Below are 14,580 nucleotides of genomic sequence, written 5' to 3'. Positions count from 1 at the left end.
CATCATAAGGACAGAGGATGTCGTATGTTGTACAGACTGTAAAGACCCCCTGAGGAAAATATGTGATTTGAGAAATTGGGCTAATACTAAAACACTTAAAAAGTGAATTATCCAGAATTTTTAATGTAAATTATACAACTATTATGATAGTTGAACTTGACTATACTAACTTTTCATTTAAATTTAATAAATGTATCATATTGTTTATTTGTATTGTCTATAATTGATTTATTTTCTTATTTTAGATTTCAATAGAGAGGAAACAATTTAAAGCAGTTAAAAAACAATAGAAGTAAGAACTACGAATTTTAACCATTGTTATTTTTTACGCAACAATTCATTGTTTTATTTTGTTTCTCATATGCATATTGTGTCTAATTAAGATAAACAAACGTTTTAAAGAAAGTTGCTTTCATGAATATGAGATAACCTTGTTTTTATTTATATACTTTATTATTTTATTAGTTTTCTGAGGCAGAATATATGTTATATGTAATAAAACATAAAAACACATGTAAGTATGGCTTGTTTTGTTTGTACTGCTCATGTCAACAAATAAAACCTGCCATCCTCCTGGTCGCGCATCTGACGTCATCAACAGGCGCCTCTCTCCTGGTTCTCTGGTTGTGGTGGTTTTGTAAATACAAACCGAAAAGAGGGACTTTAAACATGCCGATGAAAGGACGGTTTCCGATCAGGAGGACTCTGGAGTACCTGCAGAAGGGAGACATCGTCTTAAAGAACCGAGTGAAGATCATGACGGTGAACTACAACACGCACGGAGAGCTCAGCGACGGCGCAAGGTCAGAGCTAACGGCTAAAACACGGCTCACACGTCCTCAGAGCTAACGGCTGAAACACGGCTTTATTATGTGTGGACTGTTTGATAAATAGTGAAAAATTATTTAAGCCTTTTTATTTATGTAATTTCTAATTTCATGCACAAGTTCCAGCATGTTTGTTTTCTCGTCAAAAAATAACACTTAAGACAGTGAACATGTATAATTCTGTGAAGTATAGAATCAATGTTTAGCAACTATAGCTATTACAGAAGATAAATACGAGTAATGTGGACTTATTTCTTCAGTTTCAGTTGAAACTATTACAACTAACAATGATAAAATAGTACGGAATAGTGTAAATTAAACATTCTCATGCTTTGGTCCATTCAGAACAAGAGGAATATATAATTTAGGATTAAAAGAAAATGTACCGCCTGTGTTTCTTCAAGTACTTCTCTAAAAAAAGTACTTAAAGAGATTCAGCCCACCTGTCTTGTTCTGTTCTTAAACGTTTACTTTCTCGTTTTTTTTGCAGAAAGTTTGTGTTCTTCAATATTCCTCAGATTCAGTACAAAAACCAGTGGCTCCAAATAATGATGTTCAAAAATATGACACCATCACCGTTCCTGAAGTTCTACCTGGGTGTGTATTGTTCCGTTTGATGCACACAGGAGATGTTTTCCATCAGAGCGTTCTGGCATAAAAGGGTTAATTTGAACTCAAAACATCTTCTCTGAAAGCTAAACTAAGTGTTTGAAGCCAAAACTAAAGGAGAAAACCATGAAGGCAAAACCTCCTATGTGCTCATTTGACCCGCGTTAATATTACCATCATTATTATGTATTGTATCAAGCTTGTGCTGAGATGCTCTCTCTCCTTTGCAGACAATGCGGAGCAAGTTCTGGTGGATGTGGAAGGAAAGGACCACAAAGAAATCTCACAACATGTTAAGAAGATTCTGGGAAAATCAGAGTAAGATATTCTAGAATATTCAGCCGTGTCTCCTGGTTCAGATACGTTTGACTGTTTGTTGATAGATTTCAATTCAGAGATTACACAGCAATAGTATTTTACTCACATTAATTATGAAAGCTGGATCACTTAACTGAAATATAGCTGATAATACTTTAACAATGGCTGTTATTTACACCTGCGATTCTCCGCCCGTCCCTGCAATCGACCAGACAATCCGTAAACGTAAATGTTATCCGCTCTCTGTTTTACAGAGAAGTGTTACAAGCCGAGGCTCAAGCCAAGATGCAGGCCTCCAACCCCGCCAACTTCGGGCCCAGAAAGTACTGTCTGAGGGAGTGCATGTGCGAGGTGGAGGGCCAGGTGCCGTGTCCCGGCAGCACGCCGCTGCCCAAAGAGATGACGGGGAAATATCGTGCCCAGATGGCAGCGTCACAGGAGTGAGACGCCCGAGGACCGAGGAGGAGAGCCGAGTGCTGTAGATTCACGGGACAATGCTGAGCCACGGTTTGATTTTGTACGATTGCATAAATACATTTTTTTTTAAAAGGACTACGCCGTTGCAGATTTAGCTGTAAATAAGTAACTAAATGGATCCCGCTGTGCGTTGTGGGAACGTCGCTGGCTGGACTCTCCAGTCCAGCGAGAGCAGCAGGAAACGACCGACACACAACGTTGTTCTGGTGAAGAATCCACACAACAGGATGAGATTTACACATCGAGCAAAGTGTCAACACTGCAATGTAAACAGACATTCAAATAAAACTGATTTGCCTGCCGGTGTGGCTGCAGTCGTCGCTGTGTGAACATTAAGGAAATCGGAACCTTAAATGAGTAGAACCACAATGTTTAATGCGAGAGGCAGAAACGTCTTAGAGACCTTTTTTTATTGGTGCCGAGATGGAATTTTCCAAAGTTTGTACATCAAAATAGTTTTAGCAAATTAGCTAAAAATCAACTGCTAATACACATGAAGAAGCTGCTGGAGTTATTCACGCTCACAGAACACTTAGTGTCTTCTGTGGACGTCAGACGTCAGTGTGAGATCAACAGACGACAAACATCACGGACATCCTGACTGACTGGAAAGCAGCGCTGTGAGTGATAATACTTGTTGGCATTCATGTAGTGTTCATTTATCGGACAAAACCAAAACCTGTTTAAAATGCTGCGCTGATCCTAAGAATTTAGTTTGATCTTCTCAAATGCACACGGGGGTTTTAGTGACTCCTGTCGTCACATGAAGATGTGCCTCTGCAGATAGTGTTTGCTGGTGGATGCTGGTTGGATGAATGGACTTCTTGGTTGAAAGTACTGCTTCGGATTTTGGCCGACAGCACGGAACAGATTCTATCAGTCCAAATGTATGAAGAAAAAAAAAAAGCAGGAAGACGGGCGTGGGCTCTAGTTCTTTAGAAGGAGCGGCATCGAGCAGCGGCGTAAAGAAGCCGTGCAGCCCGAGTGCTCCGTTGGATCTGCAGTGGCTGTTCATCAGATCACGGTCTGGAAGGGCTCAGTCGGACGTGGGGAAACGTTTTGCTCCACTTTGTTGAAAGCTTTAAAAATAATAAAGGTCTAAAGAAGCCAACGTGACAAGATTCACAAAATAAAAGATCACTGAACTGAATCTGCTCGAGGACGACGTTCAGACCTAACGGACATGGTTCACACTTAGATTCAGTTTTACAGAAGAAAAAAAAAGCAACTTCCACTGAAACAGAAATACTTATTCAAAGCCTGTGGTGGACATTGTATGGCAGATGTACATGTGGTTATGTATGGTATGATTACAGATTAGAAGCATTTCTCCCTCAGTATGACGAGGGGAGAAAGTCATGTGACTGATAATTGAAGCCTGTGATGACATCTTACTGAATGATCATAGGCTTCATTTGTTTCGAATTCAAATTCATTTGTTTCAAATTCAATCATCAGATGGTGTTTGTTGTTCATGGCCCAGTTAGAACAGTAATGTATGGTCCGGTTCAGGAGTTACCACAAATAAACTAGAGTTGGTGGTACAACAAGGTGGTTAAAGGGAGGCTCCACTGATTCTACACATCAAAGTCTGAGGTTCTTTAAGGACTACAAGTCTGAAATTTTAAACAATTCTGTAAAGTAGTGAGCGTGAGGCTACTAGGATCAAACGCACTGGTGGTGGAGTTACATTTTGGGTAATGTAGATGTTTGTTTTACTGTCCATCATGATTCTGACAACGCTATAAGAGTGCAATACTATTTTGGCGGACTACTCTTGATATTTTGGCAAAAGACCCCACATAGTATTCAACTATAGATCTCTAAATGTGCATCGTCAGCTTCATGGCTCCCTTTTGTTCACAATTCCGTTTTGAAAGTGTTTGAATGCCAGAATGCTCTGTGTTCCTGACACAGCAGCAGACCTCGCCCATACTAAAACCAGTGGGCTCATTAGTCATGTAAAGTGAGCTAGCCTTGCAGGACTTGGTAGGTAGCGGGTCATCGGGGGGGTGGGGGGGGGGGGGGGGGGGTCAGTGCTTCTTTTTCTTCTGCTCTTGGAGGGTGTGCTGTAGCTCGCCGAGGTTCTCAGACAGGAGCTCCACCTCGTCGAGGCGGCCGCTGAGCTTGGCGTCAAAAATGTAGGCCCTAATGTTGTCAATCTGCTGCAGCAGCAGCTCCTCTTCGATCATGTCCACGTCGGGCAAATCCCCGGCGTCATCGTCCCTGTCGAAGGGGTTGGTCGAGACTCCCGGAGAGTTCCCGGAGGCTTCCAGGAAAGGGTTACCCGTGTCTGTGTCGCCGTCTTCAAAGGGGTTACCGGCCTCGGCCGGTTTGTCTTCGTCGACCTCTTCATCGAACGGGTTGTACTCTTTCTTCTCGTTGCGGACCTCTTTGTGTTCCCTCTTTATGTCCTCAGAGAAGGGATTGGATGGATCCTCCTCAACGGGAGTAGAGTCCTCTTCGTCGAAAGGGTTAAGGGAGGCGTTGTTCTGTCCGTCGCCACCAGGGGGCGTCACATGCCCCCCTAAGCTCCTCAGCCTGGGAGGCGACTCCTCCTGGCTTGTGAGAACAGGGAGCGCTCTCACAGGGGATGGACTCCTCTCAGCTTTGGGAGTCAGGTCCCCCGCTTCAGTGTTCTCCTCTCCTTGGCAGCCGACTGCCGGACTAATATCCGGAGACATCCCCCACGTGAAGGCAGGCTGAGTGCTGCCCACAGCGGGGCCCCAGTGCTCCCTCTCCCGGGCCTCCAGACGATCGAGCTCCCCCTGCTGCAGGCTCTCCTCCTGGGCCAGCTTCTGGGAGAGCGCCATGGCCAGGCTGGTCTGCTGCTGGTCGTACTCGTCCTGCAGCTGACGCAGGTTCTCCTCCAACATGGCCACCTCGTCTGCCCTCTGGGCCTCCCGCGCCTGACGGAGGAACGACTGAATGTTCTCAATCTGCTGCAGGAGGGGGTCCTCCAGCTCGCTGCGCGTGTGGACGGCGTCTGCGGAGGGCAACCATCCTCCGGCTTTGGTCATGTGCGGAGCTCTCGGGGCCCGCGGCAGCTCTCCGTTGGTGCTGGGAGGCGGACGGTTCTTCTCAGACTCCTGCCTCCTCTTCAGGGTCTCCTGGGTTACCTGTTGGAAATAAATGATGTAGAAACATTTAGTAACTAGTTCTGAATGAAGAAGAAAGAAGTATCGGTACACAATCTCACCAGTCTCTCTTGTTGGAGTCTCTTCTCTTGTTCCTGTTTTCTCTTTTCCTTCAGCTCTTCATATTTATCCTTGGTGGGTAAAGACATGAGACCTAACAGCTTCTCCTAAAACAAGGACACGGAGAATGAGTGAATTCAGGGAAACAAAGGGTGACGGTGGAGAGACGTATGAGACAGTGAGGATTGGAAAGACACCGAAGGCCCGTAAGTCTTTTCTCTGAACGTCACCTGGACAAACAGCGTGGCTGTGTAACGGATCATCTTCTGCAGCTGGAGGGCCTTTGGATGCGGTGGTGGATCATCTTTTGCTCCTAGTGTTAAAATCTTCTTACTGAGAAGAAAACACAGATTTGATCTTTTTAAAAACTCCATATTTGACAAAGATGACAGAAGACTTTCTGACATTTAGGACCGACATCTACCTCAGGGCGTCGATTAGTTGGTAGTATTTCTGCACTTCCAGTCTCAGTCCACCAGCAGTGTCGAGATTGTACGTGGTTTCTCCGGCACTGAGATCACACAGCCACGACGATGAGCAAGCAGTCGCTCGTATCAAAGATTATTTCTCACATCAGAAATGCTTCTTGAATAACTGGTACTTACGTCAGCGACTCTGCCATTCTGATGTATTCTGGAGCCTTTTCATCCACCTTCTCCATGCACATCCTCAGCCGCTGACAGGAAGACAAGTTTAGAGCAAGGTGAACAACAGGAAACCCCAAAAGACAAACACTGAATGAAGGGAAGGATACAACAGAGCAAACCGCACTACTAGTGGGACCAGAAGAAGGGACAGACTGTAAAATGTATAGAACCTTTTTATAATTTGAACTACGAGATTGTTTGATGTGCAAACCTCATAAAGTTTCACTACATCCGGCATGTGGTCCTTCTCTTCCAGCTTCTGCTGCCTCTTCAGCAGCGTGTCCATACAGTGGCGACAGCAGCGGATCTTCTCGTCGTCCTTCTCCTCCAGCATGGACGTCACGCTGCTCAGGCTGCTGATGCTGCCTCTTCTGGAGCCCATCCCGCCGCCGCCACCTCCGACCGGGGGAGACTGGGACTGAATGGGGCTTCCAGGGAAACACAGGGCCTCTCGTGTCCCATTAATCAGCTTCTCTGTGAACACAGAATAGGCAGTCTTGAGACGCGTACTTGACTTCAACTTGATGTCCGATGATAATTTGCAGGAGATTTGTTTCATACGTACGGGCCAGCGGTAAGGTGACAAACTCCATGCACTTCCTACACATGATGGACCCACAGATGCGGCAGTGGTGCCGCCTGTTCCGGATGTTGAACTTGTTTCCGCAGTCGGGACAGAACGGGACATCCGAGTCGTTCACCCATGACACCACGGACTTCTCAATGGCTGTGAGAGGATGATGAGCACACACATTCATTTAGAATATCAACTCATTGACGCACACCGAGAGGAGTTGTAATGAAAACACAAACCTCTGATTCTGGCAGCATCGGAGTTGATCCTGTCAAATGACGTCAACTAAAAAAAAGGACAAATGAGTCGGCACAGTTACGCCCGATCTGTAATTTAAGATTCATGGTGCGAGAGATTTGTGCTGCTGTAAGCAAACCTTTCCCAGTCTAATGATGAGCTTGTTGACCTCAATGACGTAGTGGTCTATGCGAGCAGCCCGGTGTTTTTTAAAGAAGTTCAGGTGACTTCTGGTTGCTCCTACAGAAGCAAAGAGAAAGGAAACCACAACAGTTCAGTGTGTGGTTGCTGCTTAACGGCGTTCTTAGTAAATCCCATCAATACTTGTCTAATTATATCCAAAGATAGATTCAATTATTTATTTCCTCCCAGTTTCACAGACTCACCCAGCTCCTGAGGCTCCCACATGTAGGGGTCCACTCCGCCGTAGTAAAAGGACTCATAGCTGCCCGTGTCCAGCCTGTCGTCTCCATCCCTCTTCAGCAGCTTGTCTGTGGCTTTCTTTGCCTTCTGAACCAAAACTGCGCACAAAGAAAATTAGGACACACCTGCCTCAAAGTCCACGAGAACATCCAGTAATGTTCAGTTCTGGATCTGAACAACGAAATACTGATCAGAGAGCAAACCCCCTTGTGTGCCTCCGTTTTCAACCAGGAGTCTTCCTCTCTGCAGCTCATCAGTTTTATCTACGTTCCCTCCCTGCAGCAGAAAAAGTTGCCAATTCATCTTGGCAACAATTTCCACCAAGTCAAACACTGCAGTGCCATTATAGCAAACTCAATTTGTACCCCTTAAACTGCTTTAAGGCCACACTGTCTTCTTTGCTAAACTAGTTATTTTTATTCTTAAGACTTTACAATAAAACAGAAGACTGGAATTGCGTCGTACAATTAACGCGACTCACGTTTGAGCTGCCCCCTCACGTGGCGGTCGTCCCCAGAGTGCGCCTCTTCATAGTGGTCTTGGAGTTGGTAGAAGGACTGAAGGTCCTTGAGGCACAGTGGGCAAAGGAAGCCCTCCTTCACTTCACCTGTGCCCTCAAAGGGGGGTGGATAGCTGGAGGCCATGGCCGCGGCGGGCTGTGTTCTGGGAGAAGAGAGACGCAGGGTGGGAGATTCTTGCTTCGGGCCACATGTCATGGGGTGTGCAACCCCCACAATGATGGCTCCATCGCACCCGAGAAAGGTCCTGGGACACCTGAAGAGCCTGGAGCAAAGCAGATTGAGGCTACTAATACTATTTCACATGAAATTCAACTGTCAATAATGTGACTTTTAGGTGATTAAAGTATAAGTGTGACAGACAGTAAATTAAAGAGCTATATTATGTCTTACTTGGCTATTACTACTGCACATGGTTAAGCTAATGATTGTGTAATATAGCTCTTAACAAAAGGTTTACACCCACTCTAGTCCTCATAGGGAGCTAACATGCTAATGCTACTGCAGACAGTTCTGTGAGTTGCACAAATCTATTATACACAATTTCATTAAATATGTTATGTTTGTGTGTTAACCACCCGACGGCGTAAGTTACGCTGTTTAATCAGTCATGTAAGTTTGGCCGCCTTTATACTGTAAATGTAACGTTAGCTGCAGAATGCTAACAGGGTTAGCTTTCTTTAGCTATCGTTTCTCTAATCGCTTTGTTTAAAAAACACGGAGGACAAATAACTTCAAACTTCTCAAAAACAAATACTACAACACGATGGATGCGGTGTACTTACAAATGAATCCAATAACAAGTGTGTGGTTGACAGTCAGTGTTCTCTTTGACAGCTCGACAACACCAGCTGCAGCAGCAGCCCTACCTGGTCATGTGATTAGCATTCAGCCGGTACGGAAAGAGAAGAGGGACAAACGACACGAGGCACACACGCACGAACTGGAGCAACCTTATCAGAACAATTCTGTTTTCTTTCTTTCTTTTGTTCAAACATGTGATTTTAACAGTGGATTATGTGCATTATGGCCACATTCTGCTTGGGAATGTGGACCAGATTTGCAAGCCCACCAATTAATTAATTAATTAATTAAAGCTTCCTTCCATGCATTCATTTACTAACTAAACCAGTTTCCATAAAGTTTATATCTTCAAGAGTTGTCAACATTGTGTGATACATATTATCTTTTCCATCGGATATCGGCTATTATCTGATCTCAAAGGTATTTTCATGTCTTCTAAACTAAATAGAAAATTGACTGGATGATAACAAGGATTCAATGATTATTTATTGTCATTTTGCAACACATGGATCCACATCGAAATTCAGTTGTAGCCCATTTGCTACACAACAAACACATGACAAACAAAACAAAAGCAGGAGTAGATTCGTGTAGTGCATTTTTTAATTTTGCATCCTGAGGAATGTAAACAGCAGCAACAATCCTCTGGCCGGATAATATGGCCGACATCTTCACATAAAAAATTCAACATGAGGAAAACATTCTCCATCAACTTTGACTGTGTGTTTGAGCACCAAGCATCATGACCTAAACACAGAGTCCACCTCCTCTCATCCCACCGGAGACTGTTCTCTGTGTTGCTTCAAGTGCAGCTTAACCTGTCTTCAGCCGACTCACGACTTCTGCTTCAGACTCTAAAGACTTCTTCTGTTCCCGCTCATCCTCTTAATCACACTCCACACTTCTGCTATTGAGGAAGTCCTCCCAGTTTCACTGTCAAAATCTCTCTTGTATGCAACAAAATGATCACATATCAGACATACCAACTCTCAGAGAGCTACCACTTCCCCATTTACATCAATGTGCCATCTCGATTGACATATCACAACACAAGCTGACCTTCACCTTTTGTGCTCCATCAGTCTTCCTCAACAGGTTCCGCCAATCATCCCCCTCCTCCCTTTATTGGCATTAAAAGGCATGTACAGCACAGTATTACAAAAATGCAAATAATGTTTCAACGAAGTGTCTTGTTCACACATCACACCAGTGTCTCCACCATTAATTAATCACATGGTGGGTCATGATTTTGTCTGCAGATTGTCTCCCAAGTCAACCCCAGATGGTGAACTGCTGCTTTTAATTTGAACTGAATCCGCACTCTTGCAATAAAGGTGTTTCTGTAATTACATTGTAATTTATCACCTGACTGCACATCCCATTGGTTGTGCTCTTTTTTTCCCTCCACTGTCTTCTTCTGTACCTCACCTCACCTGTAGGCGGCGCTGTGAGCCTCTCCAACGCCTCCATACTTCTTCTCTCCCACATTCATGACTCCTCTCACAACCTGGTTACAGAGAATCCCCCATAAATAGAGATAATATCTTCCTTATTCTATTATTCCGAGGTGTCATTGGTGTTTTCTCCTCGATAATAATATCACTTTCATTTGTGTTTTATTTCACTTTTTGACTTCCTTCATTATCAACCCAATCAGAAACTCCCGTCCGGTCCATTCCGGAAGTAGTTTCCTCACCTGCTGACGCCCTCACAACACCAGACCACTCTGTAAGTATATCGTTGTGGTTCTTCTTGTACTCTTGCTTCCCGCCTGCTGTTTAGGCTCACGAGTGAACTAAATTATCTCAGCGTCATTGCAACAATGGGCCCCTTTCACAGCAGCCTTATCCACGTGACCGTTGCAGGACAACACACACAGGTGTAATTTATAACATTAATTACGGCACCGTTCCATTTAGGTGGGTCAGTGTCCTGGTATTGAGCATGCTGGCTCACTAGACTGGATGTGACACACAAAATAGAACAGGGCCATAATTAATTAGATTAATTGCACCTGTGTTTACGCTGCTCTGGACAAAGGGGCCGATTATGTTGGATGTAGTGCAGGTGGGAAGCTGCCTCATCAAGTTCACCTTGCGTCAGTTGGTTCGGGAACATTTCATTAATTGCTGATTTGTTCAGGAATATGTGACGTGGAATGATAACAGCTTTGGGTTTCTGCATTATCACCTTGAGGAATGTTGGAAGACCATTCAATTCGACGAACTCCGTAGTTTATAGTTTTATAACCTTTTATAACCTTCTCAGTCATGGGCAAATTAAAGTATAATTGGTTGGACTGTCTCAGCTGTTCTCAGTCTTGTGGGTCAGGAACATGAATATTGAATGTAGCTAAGAATTAAAAAACTATATATTTTTTTGCTGTGTAAAATTAGGTTTATCTTTTTCTTTTGGATTGTAAAATCTGTTGATATACTTTGCACCTTTTGTTAACATTCCTAACCATTGAGACACTAATATTGCCGGATTATTAATATGCACTTTTGTGTGGTTTTATTTGTTCATGTTTTATTTATCTTGGATATTTTCATTTTTGTTTTTCACAGTACAATGTCTAAATGTTCTTAAGAAATAAAAGTCATTTTACAGGATGTTCTTGCATAATTATACTATTATATTATCATTACATCAATGACATAAAATGGTCTTAAAATTACAATAATATTTCTGGGACAATACCGTCCAACAAAAGTATTATTGTGACGGGACAGTAGACGCTGCTTCACTTTGTAGGGCTCACAAACCCAAAGTGTTGGAAACCACAAACTAAACACAGAGTAGTGTGTGTGTGTGTGTATGTGTGTGTGTGTGTGTTGGGTTGTGTGCGTATCACTGTTATCAACAGGCTTGTGCTCTTTATTAAAGACAGCTTATACAGCTTGACCTACAAAGAAACTCCAAAGCCACAAACCTTTCAGCTAAATGATATGTAAATGTCATATGTATTTGATATATATTTCTCGCCTTGAGGCAATTCAAGTTGGCTCAAATATTTTTGCGATAAGTATATTTATTCATCTGAACTGTCTCATCCAGTGCAGACAATGTGCATTTGTTTCCTCCCTGCTTGACGGTTTGTCAAATCCACTGAAGCATTACGCTGGAATGGAAAGCTGTGTGTGCGCCTCAGTGGAGCTTCTCCATCATGAAGTCTCCATCTCTAACTCACGCGCTTGTTGACTAATCTGCATATTGATCAGGCCCGTGCTGCCGCTGGGATGGAATGAGCCCAATTAACGTGAGGAGATACCTGACACACTCTGTCTGCTGTCGCATTAATCATTGTCGATGAGGCTAAAGCAGAGTGACTGCTTTGTTGGACTCCACACTAATTAGACCTGTTGGGTTGGATAAACAGTTTAATAGACTTTAATAGTGCACGAGTTACTGCAACTGAAGCAAACCATACATTTTTACCAATGCGTTTTATTGTCCAAGAAACACATTGGTGGTTGACTTTAAGGCAAAGGCTTTTTATAATTTAGCTTAAATCAACTTAATCCATGCAATAATGTAGAAAGATAATCAGACGTATTTTATTTTGCGGTGGTATTCATTATATTTTACATAAGTAGCAAATAATGAAACACAAATCAAATCAATGAAGGGATTTCCTCTGCAAAGCTGTAAACGTTGGCCACTTTCATTGATCATATTTCAAGCTGGAGCCTGGACTGAAGAGCGCGCCGCCTCACAGAGGCAACATCGCAACAAGCCAGGAGACTAATGCTTTCATTCGTGGACTTGATTATAGTACAAGTAGCCTAATCAACGGAATAAATACTAAATCATTTGAATTAATTCAAATCAAGATAGGGCACGCACTCTTGCGAAATCCATGTTTACAGCGATATAAGCAGTCTGGAGGACAATTACGCACAAGCTCTCCAAACAAAACAAACAGCAGATACATGTTTTTGCGACGATGATACAGTGACTGTCGGTGGAACAACAGATTATGGTTTCAATAATTTTTTCGTTTTTAATAATTCATTGTAGTCACTTCGTTTACACATTTATTTGTTTACAATACAGCAGTACACGCGCTCCGGACTTCTGTTTAACCTACTCTCCTTCCACTCAGTCCTCCTCGGGTGCAAACCTTTTACCCGGGTGTTGTCGCTTCTCCTCGGCATGGCTCTTGTTAATGTTGTCTAAAAAGTCGAGCAGCAAACTGGTCTTCCTGCAGCTCGTAGGGTCCAATACGTCACACGGACTGTTTGTGCCCAAATCCTGACTGGAGTTATCCCAAAACCGCTTTCCGGGGTGCTGACGCTTTTCCAACTCAGCGAGGTCCTCGTCTCCTTCTCCGTCCGCATTCCAGTCCCCGTCGTCGTCCCCATCGCGCTTACCTGGGTGCTGGCGCTTGCTGTGCACCACCAGGTAGCGCTTCCCCGGGTGCTGTCGTTTTGAAAGTTCACCCAGGAGCGTCACGGGGTTTTCAGAAACGCGTCCCAACGCGAAGCGCTTTCCCGGTTGCTGCCTCTTCTGGAGCTCCATGAACGAGTGCATTTCTTCTTCGCGTTTGCCCGGGTGCTGTCTCTTTTGAACATCAAAGTACTGTTCATCCCCGTCTTCTTCTCTCCGCCCCGGATGCTGCCGCTTCTCCAAGTCCTCGCCGTATCTCTTACCGGGATGCTGTCGTTTTGTCACCCATTCTGTCTGAGAGGAAGATCCCTCTGGAGAAAGGAAAACATTATTTAGATTACTTCAAGCAGCAACAAGTATAAAAATTCCCGTTTCCCTAGTTTGTATACCGTGCGTAAATTGCGCACAAACGAGTGTAGTTGGTGGTCCATCTCCCCATATGCAATTGGAGTACGATTATTTTCCATTTTCATGTTTTAAAACAAATGTTTTGAAATATTATTTATAATTGTCGAACTGGATGGTTTCACTTTAAATATTTTCAATTTAAAAACGAGACAAATAGCCCTTTCATCAATGTCATGGCAGTGGCCAATTACATTTTATGACTGAGAAACAAAAAAGTGTCAACTACTTTATGTGACCATTTTGCATCAACACACGTATTTTACGCACCGTTTCTGGCGTCTTCGTCCTGTATCTTTTTGAGAATGGACCGTATCAGGAGACTTTCTGCTCTCTGGAGAATGATGTCGTCTATGGTCCTCCCGTCCGTCTCGTCCTCAGCGGGGATGCCCTGTTCTCCAGACACAGTGAAGTTGCAGACCACGAGAAAAGCCAAGATGAGCAGACATGTCGACTTCATGGTAATTTCGTTGGTGCTCTGATGAAGAAACAGATTAGGGTCGATGGGGAATATATCAGACAAGAGATGAACAATTTGTTCAGTGCAACTTTGCAACTTGGTTCACTTGAGGGCAATTTTCTTGACGACTGACACAATACATTCTGACCAGTTAATTAAGGGTCTTATAAAATCCTTAAACCAGTAAATGTGCACGGGAGAATAATTGCACCGCACCAGCATTTTTAAACCAGTTTTACAGAAAGAAAATATGGAAACTGAATGTCAAGCTGTCTTAAAAACTTCTGAAATCAATTTGAATAACGTAAAGGCCTTATAATAAAAAATACATTTGAACTACCCTGTGATGAAGCAGCTCCACTAACAACGAAATACAGACATCGTTACTTTAAGGGTTTGTTCTGAAGTGCGCCAGACTCACCTGCGAAGTTCAAGCTCTCCTCTCCCTCTGACTCTGTTGAGCGCACAGAGATGATCGTTGCTCTCAGCCTCTGCAGCAGCGGTTGGCGACCCGTATGGACCAAGTCTGGAGGAATGAGCAGATAACTTTCCCGTGTCAGCATTTATACTGTCCGGTCACTGGCGTCACACCGACGCTGAGTCATTTTTCAGGATCGCTTGTCACTGCTGATGTCACCAAGTCGTGCGCAACTGGATGAGGTGAATGATCGTCCTAGGGGCCGATGTGATTTGAA

The 14,580-nt window shown here is 43.8% G+C and overlaps 3 protein-coding genes across 3 annotated transcripts; 1 reads left to right on the top strand and 2 right to left on the bottom strand.

Annotated features, from left to right (window-relative positions):
• Positions 1-601: 601 nt before the first annotated feature.
• On the top strand, positions 602-2,277 carry mrps25 (mitochondrial ribosomal protein S25). Its single transcript, XM_079274061.1, has 4 exons — positions 602-803; positions 1,318-1,424; positions 1,667-1,754; positions 2,009-2,277. The coding sequence occupies exons 1-4, from the start codon at positions 670-672 to the stop codon at positions 2,196-2,198; spliced, it is 519 nt and encodes a 172-aa protein (XP_079130187.1). The 5' UTR covers positions 602-669; the 3' UTR covers positions 2,199-2,277.
• A 370-nt stretch (positions 2,278-2,647) lies between these two features.
• Positions 2,648-8,691, bottom strand: rbsn (rabenosyn, RAB effector). The gene is made up of 12 exons (XM_079274025.1): positions 8,613-8,691; positions 7,791-8,092; positions 7,273-7,407; positions 7,026-7,126; positions 6,889-6,934; positions 6,641-6,802; positions 6,287-6,549; positions 6,034-6,104; positions 5,853-5,939; positions 5,659-5,761; positions 5,431-5,535; positions 2,648-5,350 (listed from the first exon to the last, which is right to left on the bottom strand). Exons 2-12 carry the CDS (start codon positions 8,023-8,025, stop codon positions 4,265-4,267), a joined length of 2,394 nt encoding a protein of 797 aa, XP_079130151.1. The 5' UTR covers positions 8,026-8,092; positions 8,613-8,691; the 3' UTR covers positions 2,648-4,264.
• Positions 8,692-12,732: 4,041 nt separating this feature from the next.
• Positions 12,733-13,885, bottom strand: trh (thyrotropin-releasing hormone; the record flags this gene model as incomplete). The annotated part of the gene is made up of 2 exons (XM_079274060.1): positions 12,733-13,331; positions 13,696-13,885. The coding sequence occupies 2 exons, from the start codon at positions 13,883-13,885 to the stop codon at positions 12,733-12,735; spliced, it is 789 nt and encodes a 262-aa protein (XP_079130186.1).
• Between the last annotated feature and the right edge of the window lie 695 nt (positions 13,886-14,580).

This window comes from Melanostigma gelatinosum, assembly GCF_949748355.1.
Source record: "Melanostigma gelatinosum genome assembly, chromosome: 8".
NCBI classification, from domain to species: domain Eukaryota; kingdom Metazoa; phylum Chordata; class Actinopteri; order Perciformes; family Zoarcidae; genus Melanostigma; species Melanostigma gelatinosum.
The sequence above is the reverse complement of the archived record's forward strand: the minus strand, read 5'-3'. Positions and strand labels throughout refer to the sequence as shown.

Excerpts from the sequence above, each read along its gene's own strand:
- rbsn (XM_079274025.1), bottom strand. The coding sequence starts at position 8,025 with ATGACATGTGGCCCGAAGCAAGAATCTCCCACCCTGCGTCTCTCTTCT. Across the intron at positions 6,935-7,025 it reads TCATCATTAGACTGGGAAAG|TTGACGTCATTTGACAGGAT; the intron begins GTTTGCTTACAG and ends CCTTTTTTTTAG. Across the intron at positions 5,940-6,033 it reads AGAATGGCAGAGTCGCTGAC|TGCCGGAGAAACCACGTACA; the intron begins GTAAGTACCAGT and ends GTGTGATCTCAG.
- mrps25 (XM_079274061.1), top strand. The coding sequence starts at position 670 with ATGCCGATGAAAGGACGGTTTCCGATCAGGAGGACTCTGGAGTACCTG. Across the intron at positions 804-1,317 it reads GAGCTCAGCGACGGCGCAAG|AAAGTTTGTGTTCTTCAATA; the intron begins GTCAGAGCTAAC and ends TTTTTTTTGCAG. Across the intron at positions 1,755-2,008 it reads AAGATTCTGGGAAAATCAGA|AGAAGTGTTACAAGCCGAGG; the intron begins GTAAGATATTCT and ends TCTGTTTTACAG.